Genomic DNA, 20,521 nt, shown 5'->3' with positions numbered 1-20,521 from the left:
GAAATAACTGGGATAATGTCAAGTGCATATCAAAGTACATTTTTATGGGATGAACCAAGTTAAATTTACATTATTTCTTGCTATTCACAATTTTTTATTGGAAATTAACACATTTATTAGAAGTAATATTGGAATTATTTTATGTGCACTTGCAAAAGCAATTTCGAGTTCCGGAACAAGATTACGTGGAGGAAGGTCAAAAGAAAAGCTGTAGATTCTGGAAATTTGAATGAAGAAAATAAAATGCTGAAAAAAATTTGAAGATTAGACAGCATCTGTGGAATGTGAAATGAAGACCACCAGTAGATTTCTCTTATCATTATTTCATTGGGTCTGTTCCCATCATGACACCTTCATTCATTCTTCTCTTTTTCATCAACATTCACCTTCTCATGGCAATTTTCATCCAAAGGGCAGGAAATGCAACACCCACCCTGATACTTTTTCCCTTCCCAATAAAAATCCCTTCCAGGTGAATCAGTGATTCATTTAAGATTTACTGATTGCATTTGTTGTTCACAATTGTTCGCAGTGTGGTATCTTCATTCAGATGTGGACTGGCAAACAGTTTTGTGATGCTTTTGCCTTAATACTGTAGAGGTGATCTTTAGCTTCTAGCTGCCTGAAACTTAAATCTTCATTCTTTTCCCATTTTGACTTCTCTGTCTGTGGTCTCCTGCACTGTTACAAGAAAGCCCAATCGAGTTTGAAGATCAGCACCTCATCATCCGTCCAAGCATACTTGGACCCCTACTAACAATATAACATTCAACAATTTCAGGTGATACGTTAATTCTGTATTTGATTTGGCCAGTCAATTTATTCAAAACTCTGGAAAAACAGTGGCAACACAGGCTCTGAAAAGCCTTCCAAACTCACTGGAAGAATTAGTGAAACAATATCAGTGTGTCACACAAAATACTAGAGGAACTCACCAGGTCAGGCAGCATCTATGGAAAATGCTGTTTAATCTTTTCCATAGATGCTGCCTGACCTGCTGAGTTCCTCCATCATTTTGTGTGTGTTGATTTGTATTTCCAACACCTGCAGACTTTCTCTTGTTTTTACTATCAGTGCCTGCTCCCCAGCACCAAGTTCCTGGTTATTTTCATTCAATTATATTGGGCTGGCTTCTTCATTTGCATTACTGACATCAGACTTCTTAAACATGCACTCTTTTCCGAGTTGTGGTATGGGGAGGAGATTATCAGGTGGAAGAGTGGACAGAAAAAAAGATTCAAGGATGTGCTCAAATCCTTCCTTAAGAAATATGACATCTCCAATGACTTCTGGGAATTTCTGGGCCATAATTGTTCAAAGTGCAGGAGAAGAATTTGGAATAAGGCTCTGTATCAGGAGCAGCCAGGAGCCCTGTATACTATAATACTCTCATATCTGCCCCATCAGCTATCTGCTGCCATCTACAGAAGTTGCCATATTGGCCTCATTAGAACCCAGAAAAATGAATGGATGCAAGTCATTCTCCATCCTGGGGGAACACATACGGTTTTTCTTCAGCTTTCTTACATCATCCTGTTTCCAACACAGAGGGCTGACATAATTGCATAAGTTATACACATAGTTCTGAGTCACATTATGAATAAGCACACTGAAATTTAACAATTTCACTTTAATTCAATGGTCACAGAAGATATGGATAGCAGTTTTCTTTAAAGCAGATTGGGACATGTTTTGAATCAGACAGGACATATTTTGAAGCAGGGACACTTTTGTGACACTTGAAAGACTTCAGAAAAATAACAAGAACATATTAATTCATTCCTCATCCTCCTGAAGATCAAAAATTTTGGGACAGAATTAATGGCCACTAAGCTATTTGACGCTCAACCAAATAGTCATACTTATTGTGTGCACTAAATTGGATATTATCAGTGTATACTATCTGCATATGTTATGAAGTTTATCTTTATATTCACATATTTCCAAGCATGGACCACAAGGTAGTAATCAACAGTTGAAACACTGACACCTTTCTGACACTCCAGCTAGTTGTACATCTCATACTCGTAAAGAGTTCTCTCAAACCTTATCAGTTGAATTCAACTACCTTGATATATATCACATCTGGAAATGTTATATTGTAGCGGTGTGCTACACGCAGCACTGAAATAACGACACGTAGTCGGTGAGCTGCAGTTGCGAAAAAGGTTTATTCAAACTTTGCGGCCTTGCTTTAAAGCCTTCCTGTTATACTGTAGCGTATTCACAGTCCCGTCCCACGCACGGGCTTTTCCCCTTGCTGATGAAGCAGGCTTGGCGCCCTCTTTGGGACTGGCCTCAATGCTGGCGCGCACCACTTTGTGAGCTGGTTCGAGTGCGCTGGGAAGTGGGTCGCCACATAAACCACCCCCCCACAGAACCGGCAATACACCCCCCAATGTCCTCAATCTGGGTCGGACTCTGTTTGGGAGGTCTGCCTCTGCGCCGCGGTGCCTGAATCTCGACCGGCTGCGCCAAGTCCACATGGGCCAGTTTGAGTCGGTCCACTGTGAAAACCTCCTCATTCCCCCAATGTCCAGCATGAATGTGGACCCGTTGTTTCTGATCACCGTAAAAGGCCCCTCGTAGGGCCGCTGTAGAACGAACTTACAGTTTTGCAGGTCTTTGGGTACGCAGGTCGGGTTCTGTCCATGCTGTGAAGTGGGTATGGGGGCCAGGTTACCGAGCCTCTCACACAGTCCGCCCAGGACTGCTGCGGGTTCTTCCTCTTGCCCCCTTGGGGCTGGTATGAACTCTCCTGGGATGACCAGGGGTGTGCCGTACACCAACTCGGCCGACGAGGTGTGCAGATCCTTTTTGGGCACTGTGCGGATTCCGAGCAGGACCCAGGGAAGCTCGTCCACCCAGTTCGGCCCACTGAGGCGGGCCACGAGAGCTGACTTCAGGTGACGGTGGCAACGCTCCACTAGTCCGTTTGACTGTGGGTGGTAGGCAGTTGTGTGGTGCAGCTGTGTCCCCAAAAGGCTGGCCATAGCTGACCACAGGCTGGAGGTGAACTGGGCACCTCTGTCGGAGGTAATGTGGGCCGGTACACCAAAGCAAGATACCCAGGTTGCAATCAGTGCTCGGGCGCAAGATTCGGAGGTGGTTTCGGTGAGTGGGACCACCTCTGGCCATCTTGTGAACCGGTCCACGATAGTCAGAAGGTGCCCCGCTCCTCGCGACACTGGCAGGGGGTCCACGATATCCACATGAATGTGGTTGAAACGCCGGCGGATGGGGTGGAACTGCTGCAGCAGGGCTTAGGTGTGCTCCTGCACCTTGGCTGTTTGGCAGTGCATGCACATTTTGGCCCATTCACTGACCTGCTTGCGGAGTCCATGCCAAACGAACCTGTTGGCTACCATCCGGACGGTTGTCCTGATGGAGGGATGCGCTAAGTTGTGAATGGAGTTGAAAATGTGCCGCCGCCAGGCTGCCGGGACGACGGGGCGGGGTTGGCCGGTGGTGACGTCACAGAGTAGGGTCCTCTTACCTGGGCCTACGGGGAGGTCCTGGAGCTGCAAACCGGAGACTGCGGTTCTGTAACTAGGGATCTCCTCGTCTGCCTGCTGCGCCTCCGCCAGCGCTTCATAGTCTACCCCCAGAAGGTGGCGGCCCGGGCAGACGTGCTGTGGAAAGCCAAGAAGAGAGTGGGGCGTCTGTTGCACAGATCACCAGGCCATGCTCCCAGCAGCAAACCAGACCGGGCCCAGCCGCAGAGCCCACTAACCCCAGAGGCAAGGGTGAGGAGACCAACGAACAATGGTGCTTCTACCACCAGCGGTGGGGCGCAGAAGCCTGCTGCTGTAGCCAGCCCTGCAAGCTGCCGGGAAACGCCAGGGCCAGTCGCCGCTGATAGCTACAGCGGCTGGCCATCGGGATAGCCTCCTGTATGTCTGGGACAGCAGGCAGGGCTTTGAATTCTGTGTATTTGCTGTCCTCCTGTATGAACTCCTCAACCTGGGTGGCTGTCTCCTGGTTGAGGGAGCTCACCACGTAGTAGTAACGTGTGGCATCTGAGGTTATCTACTGAATGTGGAATTGGGCTTCTGCTTGCTGGAACCACAGGTGAGGTCGCAGCATCCAGAAGCTTGGCAGTTTTAACGAAACTGCATGAACAGATGCAGTGTCATTCATCTCCGGTCCAAATATCATTTGGGTCATCAGGGTCAACAATTGTAGCGGTGTGTTACATGCAGCGCTGAAATAACGACACGTAGTTGGTGAGCTGCAGTTGCAAAAAAGGTTTATTCAAACTTCGCAGACTCGCTTTACAGCTTTCCTGTTCCTGCCCTCCCCGGGCGGGAATACAGTAGGGGGCACATATTCACAGTCCCATCCCGCGCGCGGGCTTTTCCCCTTGCTGGTGAAGCAGGCTTGGCGCCCTCTTTGTGAGCCGGTTCAAGTGCTCTGGGAAGTGGGTCACCACAATATGGTTTTATCAGTCATAGTGTTGTACAGCAAAGAAACAGGCCTTTCGACACTGTGTCTAGGCGAACCATAATGCCTATCTGTACTAATCTACTTGCCTTCATGAACTCCATACCTCTTTATGCTCTGCTCATTTAAGTTGCTGTCCAGATGTTGCTCATTATATAATCATCATTCCTGCCACCACCAGTACTTTGGTAGTTCATTCCTGATACATTACTCTTTAAATGAATAATTTATCCCTCAGTTCCCATTTAAACCTCCTCCCTCTTACCTTAAACATATACCTTCTGGTTTTAGACTACCTACCATGGGAAACAGATCTTAGCTATGTATCCTATTTATGACTTTGTAGGACTCCTTGATTTCATTAGGCAGGATTCACACAGACTGTTAAAGGTTAAGTTTGCCATGTACGTGTTATGTTTTGAGGGGACGGGGAAAAGTATATACAACGTCGCCATTTGATTGCAATTTGAATAAAGTGTACATTAGAAGAAATGACACATGTGTCAATTTTTGTTGACACTTCTACACTGGTGACCCTGATGCTCCTCTGAACGATTCAGGTGTGATTTCCCTCAATTTACAATCATGGCTGCAAATGCCGTTGCTCTCAAGCTCCCTGAATTCTGTCAAGAACATGCTGCAGTTTGGTTTGCTCAGGCAGAGTCCCAGTTCGCAGTGTGGGAAATCTTGCAAAACAACACAAAATATTACTATGTCATTGCAGCATTAGACAGCTCTATGACAACCAGGGTGATGAGTGCCCTACAGCACCCCCAGAAGTTGGCAGGTACGAGACTCTTGAACAACTGCTTCGAGAGACTTTTGAATTTTCCAAGCCTGAGTGCGCTTGTCGGCTCCTCTCACTGCCCGGGTTAGGCAACTTCAAGCTGTTGGAGTTGATGGACCACATGTTGACCCTCCATGGCAGACATCAGCCCTGTTTCATCTTCAGACAGTCAGGGGAGGTGCAGTCGGCTCTGATGGCTCTCCCTTCAGACCTCCAGCCTCTAGTGAGAGAGGCTGACAAGGTGTTTTCTGTCACCAAGCCTATATGATCATATAGCTGGATGACTTTGCTGCCTCACTGCCAGCTAAACATGAGACAATCGCCATGGCTCAATGACAGTCTCCTACCCTGTGTTTCTACCACATGAAGCTTGGGCCAAGAGCTAAGAATTACCGCCCATCCTGTGGGTTCAAGGAGTCGGGAAACGGAATGGCCAGCATCCGTATCTGCAGGTCAGGCAGTTTGTTGTTTGTTATAGACTCTGCTTCCAGGCACAATTTCCTCCATGACACAGGCGCTCAGGTGAGCATCTTGCCCGTGTCTACATTGGACCTATGAACTGGGGAATATGGACCTTCTCTTAAGGTTGCAAATGGCAGCGCCATCCGTACTTTTGATAAGTGTGAGATGGTGTTGTGCTTTGGACGGCAGAAGTTCTGCTTGAATTTTGTGCTGGCAGTGGTGTCTACGTTCCTGCTGGGGGCCGACTTCCTCTGCACCAACAGCCTTCTTGCTGATGTCCAGAACCAGCGCCTCGTCAACGCAGAGAATTTCTACTCCCCCTGCAGCACACTCAGCGCCACTGACACTTTAAAGTTGTCCAGCGCCCTTTACGCCTCCGACGACTTCCTCCGCCTCCTCGCTGAGTTCCTGGACCTGACTGAGCCCACCTTCTCCACCCCCACTGCTAAACATAGGGTGGAGCACCACATCCACACCACCAGTCTGACTGTTCACATCTGCACCAGGTGCCTTGATTTGGAGAAGCTAGCTGTCGCCAAGGCTGAGTTTGATGCCGCAGAGCGCCTTGACATCATCAGGTGGTCCAGCAGTCCATCATGGGCTTCCGCTCCACGTCATATGAAAACCGGGGGGGCGGGGGGGGGAGCTGGCAGCATCAATGTGGCGATTAGCATCACCTCAACGATGCCACAGCCCATGAACTATACCCGATCCTACACTTCCATGATTTCTCTGCTCGCCTGGCAGGAAAAGGTATTTTCTCGAAGGTGGACCTCATTCACAGTTATCATCAGGTCCCTGTCTGCCCAAGTGACATTCCTAAAACCGCTGTTATTACAATGTTTGGTTTGTTTGAGTTCCTTTGAATGCCATTCGGGTTGAAGAACTTGGCCGAGACCTTTCAGCGCCTCATGGACAGTGTTCTCAGGGATTGGTCATTCCTGTTTGTTTACCTGGTGACATTTTGGTAGCCAGCTCTCCAGGGACGAACATCTCTTACACTTGAGAACCCTTTTCAAAGGCCTTAGTCAGCATGGTCTTATCGTCAATCTCGCAAAGTGCCAGTTTGGACTGTCTGTGGTCGATTTCCTTAGTTCCCCAGTCAGCTAAAGTTGAAGCCGTTAAGCGCTTCCCTCGACCAGACACTATTAAGACCCTACTGGAGTTTCTGGGCATGGTAATCTTTTATCACCACTTTGTCCCCAAAGCAGCTCTTAAAGGCAAAGCACCAAGCATGTCGTGGACTGGACAGAGGAAAGGTCCAAGGCATTCTCGGACACTAAGCAGGCATTATCAAATGCAACACTGCTGATGCACCCCTCCCAGACATGCTGATCGTTCTCAGCATGGACGTGTCGGATTGCACGGTCAGTGCGATACATGAGCAGTTGGTCAACGGCGTTGGGCAGCCTCTTGTATTTTTTAGTCATCAGTGTTGTCCCTGCAAGTGCAAGTACAGCACGTTCGACTGAAAGCTTCTCAGCCTGTACTTGGCAGAGCGGTATTTTTATTTTCTCCCAGGGGGCCATTTATTTACCGCTTTCGTGGATCATAAGATTGCAACAATCTTCAGTTAGAAGTGTCAAGTAGCTGATCCAGCTCGGCCTCCTCCAGAAGTCCCCAGCACCCCAGATGTCAGTATGTAGCCAATCCAATTCACTCCATGTGATATCAAGAAATAGCTGAAAGCACTGGATACTGCGAAGGCTATGGGCCCAGACAAAATCCAGACAATAGTCTTGAAGACTTGTACTCCAGAACTTGCCACGCCACTAGCCAAGCTGTTCCAGTACAGCTACAACACTGGCATCTACCTGGCAATGTGGAAAACAGCTGCTTGATGATGTGGTTTGAGCTGTAACACACAGCTCAAACCACATCATCAAGTTCGCCGATGACACGACCATGGTGGGCCTCATCAGCAAGAACGACGAGTCATCATACAGAGAGGAGTTGCAGCAGCTAATGGACTGGTGCAGAGCCAACAACCTGTCTCTGAATGTGAACAAAACAAAAGAGATGGTTGTTGACTTCAGGAGGGCACGGAGCGACCACTCCCACTGAACATCGATGGCTCCTCGGTAGAGATCATTAATAGCACCAAATTTCTTGGTGTTCACCTGGCGGAGAATCTCACCTGAATTACACGCCACAGCATTTCTAGCCTTTGACCTGCTCTGGTAACCATGGTGTTTATATGGCTAGAGCAGTTCAGTTTCCTATTAACAGTAAGCCTCAAGATGTTGATAGTAAGGGATTCAGTGATGGTGATCCCACTGAATGTCAAGGGACAATGGTTTGAGATGGTCATTGCCTGGCACTTGCGAGGCTCGAATGTTACTTGCCAGCCCAAGCCTGGATATTGTCCAGGTCATGCTGCATTTGGCTATGAACTGCTTCACTATCTGAGGAGACACAAATTGTGCAGTCATCTGTGAACATCCCCACTTCTTCCCTCTAATTCTCATCGACTCCATTTCAGCTGGGGCACCTTAATGCCATACTTGGTCAAATGCTGCCTCGATATCGAGAACTATCACTCTCACCTCACCTCTGGTATTTAGTTCTTTGGTCCTTGTTTGGACCAAGGAGGTGATGTGGCCTTGATGGAACCCAAACTGGGCATCTGTAAGCCAGTTATTGTCAAACAGGTGCTGCATGATAGCACTGTTGATGACCTCTTCCATTATTTTGCTGATAATTGAGAGTAGGCTGATAAGGTGGTAATTGGTGGGTTGGACTTGTCCTGTTTCTTGTGTACAGGACAATTTTCAAGTCAAGTCAAGTCACTTTTTATTGTAATTTCAACCATAACTGCTGGTACAGTACACAGTAAAAACAAGACAATGTTTTTCAGGACCATGGTGCTACATGAAACAACACAAAAGCTACAGACCTACCCAGGACTGCGTAAAGTGCACAAAACAATGCAGGCCTTACAATAAATCATAAACAAGACAATAAGCACAGTAGAGGGCAGTAAGTTGCTGTCAGTCCAGACTCTGGGTATTGAGGAGTCTGATGGCTTGGGGGAAGAAACTGCTATGTAGTCTGGTCATGAGAGCCCGAATGCTTCAGTGCCTTTTCCCAGATGGCAGGAGGGAGAAGAGTTTGTATGAGGGGTGTGTGGGGTCCTTCATAATGCTGCTTGCTTTGCAGATGCAGCGTGTGGTGTAAATGTCTGTAATGGCTGAAAGAGAGACCTCAATGATCTTCTCAGCTGACCTCACTATCTGCTACAGGGTCTTGCGATCCGAGACGGTGCAATTCCCGAACCAGGTAGTGATGCAGCTGCTCAGGATGCTCTCAATAAATCCTCTGTAGAATGTGGTGAGGATGGCGGGTGGGAGATGGACTTTCCTCAGCCTTCGCAGAAAGTAGAGACGCTGCTAGGCTTTCTTGGCTATGGAGCTGCTGTCCACCATCTACAAGGCTCAGGTCATGAGTGTAATGGAATACTCACCAATCGCCTGGATGAGTGCAGCTCTATCAACACTCAAAAAGCTTGACACCATCCAGTACAAGGCAGCCCACTTGACTGGTACCTCTTCCACAAGCATCCAATCCCTCCACCATCAACGAACAGTTGCAGCAGTGTGTAGTATCTACAAGATGCACAGCAACCACACACCGAAAGTTCCTAAGGCAGCACCTTCCAGACCCACAACCACTACCATCTAGAAGGACTAGAACAGCAGATACCTGGGAACACCACCACTTGGAAATCACCTTCCAAGTCACTCACCATCCCAACTTGGAAACAGGGTCCTTCATTGTTGCCGGGTCAAAATCATGGAATTCCCTCCTTAACAACACTATGGGTGTACCTACACCTCAGGGACTACAGCGGTTCAAGAAGGCAGCTCATTACCACCTTCTCAAGGCAACAAAGGATTGGCAATAAATGCTGGTTTAGCTGGCGATGACCACATCCCGTAAATCAATAAATAAAAAGCCCCTATAATTCGCCATGGCTGAGATTTCTGAACCTTGGTTTGCTTGACAGCAGTGCCATCTTTCCTTGATTTCAGAGTTCAACATGGACGTCCAGCATATCACAGGGAAACGTAACATTGTGCTGACTGCCTTTCCCAGTCCTTCACTGGTGCTGTCCATTTGGGCATGGCCTACACTCAGATGGCGGCAGGCCAGGTTCTGGACACGATTATGCAGATGCTGCATTCGGCAAACACCAAGGTTGAAATTGGTGGATGTTGCTTTTGGTGATAGTGGTGTTTCACTACTGACAGCGATGCATTTTTGATGGCTTTCTCACCCAGGCCGTAGGGCATCACAGAAACTGATGTCAGAAAAGTTTCTGTGGCATGGGCTTAAGAAGGACTTCAGGGACTGGGCTAGTGCTTGTTAGGCATGTGAAGCACGAAGGTCCAAAGCTCCTTGAACTCTTTTCGAGGTGCCTGACCGGTGTTTCGACCATGTGAATGTGGATTTGCTCGGCCTGTTGCCCTGAACCACTGGTTTACTTGCCACCTCACTGTTGTTAATAGGACCACATGTTGGCCAGAGGCAGTGCCACTGTCGTCCATTTCAGCCGCAGAGGGGGCACGAGTGTTCATTGGCTCGTGGATCACTCGGTTTGGCCGCCTGTTGGATATTTCTTCAGACTGAAGGACTCAGTTTACATCCGAGCTTTGGTGTGTGGTTGCCCATGATCTGGGGGTCAAACTGCTCCAGACCACAGCTATCACTCTCAGGCAAACAGTCTGTGCGAGTAGTTCCACTGTTCAATGAATGCTGTTCTCCCTGAAGCCTCAGTGACAGTTGTTGGGTGGACAGACTGCTGTGGGTCATGTTGGGCCTGAGGACGGCCCCTAAGGCAGACTATCAGTCCCCTTCTGCAAAGCTCATTTCTGGGCAACCCCTGCAGGTGCCGGGAGAATTTCTACCAACATCCATGGTCCCATTATCCGCTTTGCAGCAGCTGTTGGCTTTTATAGGCAGCACCAAAACTTTCACTCCAGTGCCCACGACACAGCATGGCCTGCCGTGGTCGCACCTGTTGTGGGGTCTGTGGGAGGCAAAATATGTGTTTGTGTGTCATGATGGACATTGGGGTCCCCTGCAACTGCCTTATGATGACCAGTTCTGCATGTTGGAAGCAGGGTATAAGTTTTTTGGACTTTGGAGGTATCCTAGACAGTGTTTCTGTGGATCGTCTCAAGTCCACCCATTTGGACCTGGACTCCCCAGTGGAAGTGGCACAGCCCCCACAGAGGGCCCAGTCTCCCACCTCCAGACCTTCTGACATTGATTGCCTTTCCTCCCCCATCACCTGCCTGTGAAGGCAGGAGCAGGTTCAGCCAAGTTTTGAAGAGCCCTGCTTGTTTGGCTTTTCTGCTAGGGTGAATTATTGGGGGGGGTGCGTGTGTGTAGAGACTCCTTAATTTTATTAGGCAGAATTCACCCAGACTATTAAGGGTTAAGTTCACCATGTATGTTATGTGTTACGTTATACATTATTACATTTTGGGGGAGCGATGGCAGGAGTTTTGTTGACACTCTTACAACTCTCATAATTTTATATACCCTATATCATGTCACCTCTCAGCCTCCTTTGCTCTGGGAAAACAGACCTTGTTTATCCAATCTCTCCTATAACTCAAGCCCTCCAATCCAGGCAATATCTTTGTCAATATTTTCTGCACTCTCCCTAGTTTATTTGCATCATCTGTGGTGACCAGAACTGTGTGTAATATTTCACGTATAGCCTAACCACTGTTTTGTACAACTGTAACATGTTATCCCAACACTTACATTCATTACCTAGGTCAATGAAGGCAAGCATGCCATACACCTTCTTCACCATCCTGGCTACCTGTGTTGACATTTTCATGAAACTATATACTTGCACCCCTGGGCCTCTCTGTTCAGTAAAGAAAAACTCTTTGTGCTATTACCATTCACTGCATATGTCCTGCCTGGTTTAACTTACCATAACACATCTTTTCACAATTGTCTGTGTTAAATTTTATATACCTTTCCTTTACCCACTTTCCCAGATGATCTAGATCTTGCTGTAACCTTAGGCAACTCTCTTCACTGTCCACTACACCATCAGCTTTGGTGTCATCTGCAAACTTGCTAATCGTGCCAGCGACATTCTGATTCAAACCATTAATATATGATAAACAACAGACAACACAGCACTAATCCTGCAGCACACTACTGATCACAGGCCTCCAGCCTGAATCCCATGTGCCCTGACCTTTTGGACCAACCTACCATATAGGACCTTATCAAAAGCATTGATAAAGTACATGCAACCAATGTTTACCACACTGCTCTTATCAATCCTCGTGGTCATCTCTTAAAAAAAAACTAAATCAAATTTGTGAAGCATAATTTCCCATGTACAAAACCAAAACTATTATTAATCAGTCTTCAACTATGCAAATGCAAATGAATCCTATCAGTCAGAATCCCTTCCAATTACTTTCTGACTAATGATGTAAGGCTCACTGATCTGTAGTTCCCGGTTTATCCCTGATGCCCTTTAAGCAAACACACTAAATTAGCCAATGTCCAATATTCAGGTAATTTATCTGCAATTAACAATTTCTGCAGGGTCCCAGTGATCTGCTCCTTTGCTTCCCATAATATCCAAGGATAGACCCGGTCAGATTCTAGGAGGTATCTACTAGTTTATGTTTCAGAATCTTTAACATCTCTTTCTTAGTAATGTTGATGTACGTATGTATAACTGAATATTACCATTCTCTTCCCTGAACTCACTAGCTTCCATGTTCTTTTCCAATTTCAGGTATACATTTCAGACGTTACCTATTTTCCAATGTCTTCTCATCTTAGATTCTATGTTGATCCTTAAGAGAGAACCTACACTCTCCTAAGCAACCTTTTTAATGTACAATGTACTTATAGAATCATTAAGGGTTCTCATTTATTTTATATGGTAGAGATATCACATGTTCCCTTTTTGCTCTCCTAATTCCCCTCTTGTGTGCTTCTATATCCCTTATATCTTTTCAATATCCCTAATCTTGCCAACCTTGCTCTTCACTCTGACAGGAAAATTCTGACCTCAATTTCTTCTTACATCATTCTTAAAAGCCTCCCAATTGCTAACATGCCATTTACCTGCAAACAACTTCTCTAAATTCACTTCAGAGTGTTCTAATGCAAAGTCAATGATATAAGCTTCCCTCAAGGAACTTCCACTTAAGGATCAATTCTTTTTCATTAACTATTTTGAAACTAATTGAATTAAGGTTTTTACAGCTCCCTCCCTATTGTGCCCTTGTCTATTGGACTTAATTGCTTTAACTTCCATATTTGTTTCATCTTTGTCATTTGATTTGCTACTACTTTAGGTCACCCTGTCACCCAGTTTGAGCACTTATCAAATCTGGAACTTGCCAACAAAGAACACAATTCTGCTTTTCATGTGTGCGCTGCCATCCAGTTAGACTGTAACTGAGCAGTACCTCAATTACATTATTTTTTGGCATTGCTGACAAAGCCATTATTTATTCTCTTTCTCAAGGTGGTGTGGCAAGCCCCACTGCAATCCTCCGGTGAGGGCACTCTTTTAGTGATACTGGACGAAGTTGAGGATTTAGTTGTGACAATGAGAGGAAACTTGTCACAGGTGGTGCTTTACACATGTGCTGCTTGAGTCCTTCTTAGGCTTTAAACTGCAGATAATACGAAACAGAAATAGAAACCCACTGAGGTTACTGTGTTTAATAAATTACCTTGAGATTTAATAAGGGCTTCTTCTGTGCTCCAGTCCAGTTCAAAGCTATAAAAGCAGATCATGTACTCCAGATCCATCAGGATTGTTGCCAGGCTGTTCAACTGGTCAGCCAGCCAGAAATCTGCAAACTCTACTTTGTGGAATGGTGCTGTGAAGACTCTGAACTGTGGGGAAAACAGAAAAAAAGACACTCATCAGGAAGTAAGTTTAAAGCTAAAACTTTTCACCTGTACCCACCATCCACTGCAGTCTATCCCCACCCTCTAGCACTCTGAGCTTCACCATATTAAATAATAATCATCATCTGCAGCAAAAACAAGCAATTAAGAAGAGGAGACTGATAGATTAAGCATAAAGAGGCGCAAAAAGATCTTTCAAAAAGATCAGTAAATGGCCAATATTTGCTTATTAAATTGTAAAACTTCATCCATAGCCCTAAATAAAAACAAGTTAACAGCAAGATGGTTTTTGATTTAAAATGTCAGTGAAGCACGGGGGTCAATTCACCATTGATGGGATAAAGAATGCACTATTTCTTAAATGTATGTTTCTGACTATTGCAAATGGTCTGTGTTTCAGCTGAAAAATGAACATCTATTTAAGCAACATACACAAAATGCTGGAGGAACTCAGCAGGTCAGGTAGCATCTTTGGAAATGAATGAACAGTTGGCGTTTCAGGCCAAGACCCTTCCCACGAACTGGGAAGGAAGGGGGAAGATGATAAAAAGTGTGAGGAGAGGTAGCGAGGAGGTGATAAGTGAAGCCAGGTGGGTGGGAAAAGTAAAGGGCTGGAGAAAAAAGAATCTGATAGTAAGGGCGAGTGGAGTGTAACAGAATGGGAAGAAGGAAGGGAGGTGATAGGCAGGTGAGGAGAAGGGCAAGAGGCCAGAGGGGGGAATTGAAGAAGAGGGAAGGGGATTGGAAATAAAAAATCATAAGTTGTTATGTATTTATTATTTCAGTAATACTATAAATATATTGTTTGATTAAGCAGTCTTGTTTGTTTAAATAATTCACTACGGGTTATATGTAAAAACACGTAAGTTGCATATGTCATGACGCTACCACATGATATTCCATACATCTTCTTAAAGTAAACACAAAGACTCACATCTCTCAACTGCTGTCCTGTTATAAATTGAATTAGTTTAATGTTTTGTACTTAAAAAACATAATAGTGGTGATGGGGTACCTTTAAAACAAACCTGAGACAGCTACCAACCTGTTGAAGCACAGTAAGACATTCAATTTTTAAAAAAAAGCTTAATGAGGAACAGCCAAGTGGCTCATGTACACTGAGCTAATTCAACAGTATTTTGAAACAAATTAAATATCCAATGAGGAACAAGTATCAATTTTGCTGAGTGCATTGGGTTTAAAGACATGCAGGTTTGCTTCACAGTTTGACTGCTCCAATCAAACCAGCCAAAATGAGCTTTGCTGATATCATGAAAACAATGCAGGACATTTAGAACCAAAACCATTGTTGATTGCGGAATGCTTCAGGTTTTCATAAGCAGAACAGGGAGAGTACATTGCAGTGTACGTGGCTGAATTGAAGAGATTATTTGAGCATTGTCAGCTTGGTAATGGCTTGATGCACTGAGAGATTGTGAAGTTTGTGAAATCTTAAAAGAAAACATTCAAAAATAGCTCCTAACTGAAGTATAACGCACTGAAGTATAATAGAACAACTGAAATAGGTGTATCAGTGGAAATAGCAGACATGGACACAATTCAGGAGAATGAGGGGGGATCTCATAAAAACATTACGGATGTTTAAAGGCCTGAACAGATTAGATATGGCAAAGTTATTTCCCATGGTAGCGGATTCTAGGACAAGAGGGCACAACTTCAGGATTGAAGGACGTCCTTTTACAACTGAGATGCGGAGAAATTACTTCAGTCAGAGGGTGGTAAATCTGTGGAATTTGTTGCCACGAGCGGCTGTGGAGGTCAAGTCATTGGGTTTATTTAAGGAAGAGATAGATAGGTTCTTGAATAGCCAGGGCATCAAAGGGCATAGGGTGAAAGCAGGGGAGTGGGGATGACTGGAAGAATTAGATCAGCCCATGATTGAATGGCGGAGCAGACTCAATTGGCCAAATGGCCTACTTCTGCTCCTTTATCTTACGGTCTTATGGTAGTTGAGCTGCAGTCAGGAATAAAAGTGAGTGTGAACAAATTCTAAACAAAAACCTGACTAGCTGAACAAATTGTGTTATTGTTGTGGCAGGGGCTCACATATATCAAACTAATGCAGGTTTAAAGATGAAACTTGTAAAAAAAAAATGCAACAAACTAGGACACATACAAAGAGTCTGTCGGGCAGACAATAATAAATGGACTGCACAGAAAAGAGAAAAAGATAAGTCAAGTTGCAGTTTCAAAGAGCCCTAATCTGCACACTATTGATGAAAAATCTGAAAATGCAGAGAGACTGCCTTTTTTTTTAATCACTGGTGAGATTACTCTGCTAAGGAGAGGGAGAACATTGGCCAGGTTTTCTGCATTTTGGGTGTGGACTTAGAACCATAGAACATTACGGCACAGAAACAGGCCTTTTGGCCCTTCTTGGCTGTGCCGAACCATTTTTCTGCCTAGTCCCACTGACCTGCACCTGGACCATATCCCTCCATACACCTCTCATTCATGTACCTGTCCAAGTTTTTCTTAAATGTTAAAAGTAAGCCCATATTTACCACTTCATCTGGCAGCTCATTCCACACTCCCACCACTCTCTGCGTGAAGAAGCCCCCCCCCAATGTTCCCTTTAAACTTTTCCCCCTTCACCCTCAACCCATATCCTCTTTTTTTTTCTCCCCTAGCTTCAGTGGAAAAAGCCTAATTGCATTCACTCTGTCAATACCCATCATAATTTTATATGCCTCTATCAAATCTCCCCTCATTCTTCATTGAGCCAATGTCTAATCCAATTTACTACCTCACCATGTATACCTAGTGACTGAATCTTCCTAACTAACCTCCCATGCGGGACCTTGTTAAAGGCCTTACTGAAAGTCCACCGAACATCCACTGCCTTCCCTTCATCCACTTTCCTGGTAACCTCCTCGAAAAACTCTAATAGATTTGTTAAACAAGACCTACCACACACAAAGCCGTGTTGACTCTCCCTAATAAGTCCCAGTCTATCCAAATACTTGTAGATCCTATCTCTTAGTACTCCTTCCAATAATTTACCTACTACCGATGTCAAACTTACTGGCCTATGATTTCCTGGATTACTTTTAGAGCTGAGACTTGGACGATGGATTATTTTTTTCTGGCATAGTTTTTTGTATTCTGTGTTTTTCAACCCTTCTTTCTCATATTTTTGTGTGTGGGGTAGGGGGATCTCCGGTGGGAAGGGTCTATGTGCCTGTTCTATTTTTGTTTGTTTTATTGTGCAGAGATGAGGAATTTGGGGTTTGATGATTGTGCTGCTGTTCTTTACTTTCTTGGTTTCATGGCTATCTGGAGAAGAAGAGTTGCATACTTTGATAATAAATGAACCTTTGAGTCACACAGGATGGGTAGCCTTGAAATTTATGAAGTGAAAACTAATGATGGACAAACAATATAGCTTACACCAGAAGAGGATGGCAACTTAATCAAAATGAAATTGGACATTGGCTCGGCTGTATAAGTAATTCCATAAAAAGATACTGAACTGAAGCCTGTAGATATTCAACTAAGAACTTATACTGGAGAAAAGATAATTCCTGTGGGAATGACATTCATAACAGTGAGATACACAATCAACAAGTCACATTGTGCTTGTATGTGGTTAAGAACAGGAGGGCCAGTATTGTGGGGGTGTGATTGGCTGAGATCCCCTGCAACACATCCCCTGCAACAGAGGGGATCCCACATCCCCTGCAACAGAGTCAACTAAAAGTGAATTAAGTAAGATACTTGTTTATTTAAATCATTACATGTCAGAATGAGAATGGGATTAAGAATTAAAATGGTAGGCCACTAGAAATTTCGCTTTTGTCGGATGGAGCAGAGGTGATCGATAAAGTGCTCCCCCATTTTACGACAGGTCTCATGAATGTAGAGGAGGCTGCATCAGGAGCACTAGGTGCAATAGATAACCTCAGCAGATTTGCAGGTTAAGTGTTGTGTCACCTGTAAGGACTGTTTGGGGCCCTGAATGAAGGTGAGGTAGGAGGTGAATGGGCAGGTGTAGCATTTCTGTGTAAGCAGGGTTATGTGCTAGGAGGGGGATTAGTAGATGAAGGGAAGAATGGACAAAGGCATCTGGAGGGAGTGATCCCTGCGGAAAGTAGAGAGTGCAGGTGGGGGTAGGTAAAGACATGATTGGTATATGATTGGTGGTAGGATCCCATTGATGGTGACAGAAGTTAAGGAGAATGATATCCCTTTTCTATTCCTCACTCTGGCCTCCTATCTTTTCTCTTCACCTGCCTATCACCTACCCCGGTGCCCCTCCTGCTTCCCTTTCTCATAATCCACTCTCCTCTCCTAACAGATTTATTCAGCCTTTAAACTTTCCCACCCACCTGGTTTCACCAATCACCTTCTAGGTAGTTCTCCTTCCCCTTCCCCCAACCTTTTTACTCTGGCATCTTCCCCCTTCCTTTCCAGTACTGAGCATGGGTCTTGGCCTGAAACACTGACTGTTTATTTATTTCCATTGATGTTGCCTGACATGCTGAGTTTCTTCAGTATTTTGTGTGTATGGCTCTGGATTTCTAGAATCCACAGAATCTTGTGTTTATTCATTTAAGTAGATGTTTCATAATTCTAAAAACTTAACACTTATGACAAAATGTATACTGCTTTAAAAAAACTGAAATGATGCCATCTGACACTTCTGTTACCAGATTTTTCTCCATGGCAGAATCCAGGTCAAGAGCACTCCAGTAGAACAGATAGATTTACAAGCCAACAGAAATATGATTTCTATTAAAATACTAACTAGACTTCAGGACATACACTGTTAAATAGGTAATTTCGAGCTCTATCATACGTTCTTTTAAATTATTTCTTGAGTGTATGGCATCCCCATGGAATCATGCCTGATATAAAATGTACCATTAAAAAACTTAGATAATTGTATATTAGGAATTTCAACAGATATGGGTCTATGGAGCAGAGAAGTAAAAGATGAGGTAAGAGAGGAGACACAATCTTAATGAATGGTGGAGCAGGCTGACTTCTGCTTATAAAATATTTAGGAAACCATGTCCTCACAAAGTGTGGTTCACACAGGATAATCTAGTTTCACAATATCTCTAAAAACAAAATAATGTTTCCTTTAATACCTGCACTCACTCTCAATACTCCTGCTTGAATCATTGAGAATTCCCTTTATAATACCGGAAAATACTGTGAGAATCTTTTTCATTCTGAGATTTCCTAGCTAGTTTAGTGTTCTGTGAATCTCTTGACTCTTTACTAATACCAAACTTTAAATGTGGACATTATAGCATAAAAGTCACAAAATGATGAAGCTAGCCTAACTTTGTATACACTATACAAAGCTGGACAATCATTTCATATTTTACCTATTCAAATTAAAATTTCAATTTTGATTGGAAAAGGGCTTCCTGAGTCCTGAAGAAGGATCTCAGCCTGAAACGTTGACTGTTTATTCATTTCCATAGATGCTGTCTGATCTACTGAGTTCCTCAAGCAGTCTGTGTGTGTTGCTTTGGATTTCCAGCATCTGCAGAATTTTAATTCTTTAGATTTATTTGGCTACAGAGCTATCTACATCTTTAACATTTCACAACAGATGATTAGGTAACTTTACTGAGTGTATTTACCATAAAATTCTACCTGAAAAGAGAGAACTTGGATATGTGCTCATCTTACATGGCTTGAAATTTTCCATAACAAAGTGCTTCAGAATTGATAAATATTTTGTCAAACAATTAATTTTGACAAAGGAAGTTCTTTTCTTGAAATAATGTTAATATCAAGTCAACATGGCAGACTCCCCTTCCCATTCAACATTCACACCATGACCCGCAGGTTGTTCTTCCATCATTAACAACTCTCCTTCTCATACCACTTTGCCATGCAATCATAGGAAATGCTATATATGTCCTTTTATCTCTTACCCTTCTACCAACCAGACACTCTTAATAGTCCTTTCAGGTGAAGCAGTGACTCACTTGTGCTTCTTGGACTACAGCTCAGCATCCATACCATCATCCCCTCAAAACTAATCAATAAGCTTTTAGCCTCCATACCTCCTTCTATAACTGGATACTTGATTTCCACTCTTGGAGACCCCAGACAGTTCGGATTGGCAACAACATCTCCTCCACAATCTCTATCAGCATGGGTGCACCACAAGACTGTGTTCTTAGCCCCCTCCTCTACTCGCTTTATACTTTGAGCATAATATATATATTATGCTTAACTGTGAGGTTAAGCATAGCTCCAATGCCATATTTAGGTTTGCTAGCAACACACACTCTCATTGGCTGAATCAAAGGTGGTGAAGAATCAGCTTATAGGAGGGACTGAGTGGTGCCATAACAACCACCTCTCACTCAATGTCAGCAAGACCAAAGAGCTGATTATTGACTTCAGGTGGAGAAAACCGGCAGTCCATAAGGCCCAATGACCTCCCACATTGGGGGATCATGGTGAAAACGGTCATCAGTTTTATACTCCTTGGTGTAACAATTTCAGACAATCTGTCCTAGGCCCAGCACGCAAGTGCCATTATGAAGAAAGCAAAGCACCATCTTTACTTCCTTAGAGGTTTGCAAAGATTTGATGTGGCATCTTAAACTTTTGACAAACTTCTACAGATGTATTGTGGAGAATATATTGACTGGTTGCATCATATACTGGAATGGAAACACTGAAGCCCTTGAATGGAAAATCCTACACAAAGTAGTGGATACAGCCGAGTCCATCATGGGTAAAGTCCTCTCCACCATTGAGCTCAACTACATGGACAACAGTCACAAGAAAGCAGCATCCACCACACAGGCCATGCACTCTTCTTGCTGCTGCCATAAGGAAGGTACAGGATTCTCAGGACCCACATCATCGGTTTAGGATCAGTTATTACCCTTCAACCATTGGGCTCTGGACACAGAGGGG

At 44.4% G+C, this 20,521-nt stretch overlaps 1 protein-coding gene across 3 annotated transcripts in view; it reads right to left on the bottom strand.

Moving 5' to 3' along the window:
- The window catches only part of LOC140737297 (xenotropic and polytropic retrovirus receptor 1 homolog), a 479,522-nt gene that overhangs the window by 97,294 nt on the left and 361,707 nt on the right, over positions 1-20,521 (bottom strand). For all 3 annotated transcript variants that reach the window (XM_073063697.1, XM_073063698.1, XM_073063699.1), the window contains one exon: positions 13,426-13,591. In XM_073063697.1, coding sequence (XP_072919798.1) covers positions 13,426-13,591 — 166 coding nt within the window. The remainder of the gene's footprint in view (positions 1-13,425; positions 13,592-20,521) is intronic.

The sequence above is a fragment of the Hemitrygon akajei genome, chromosome 12 (genome assembly GCF_048418815.1).
Source record: "Hemitrygon akajei chromosome 12, sHemAka1.3, whole genome shotgun sequence".
In the NCBI taxonomy this organism is placed as follows: Eukaryota; Metazoa; Chordata; class Chondrichthyes; order Myliobatiformes; family Dasyatidae; genus Hemitrygon; species Hemitrygon akajei.
This window is presented reverse-complemented; position numbering and strand designations above follow the sequence as displayed.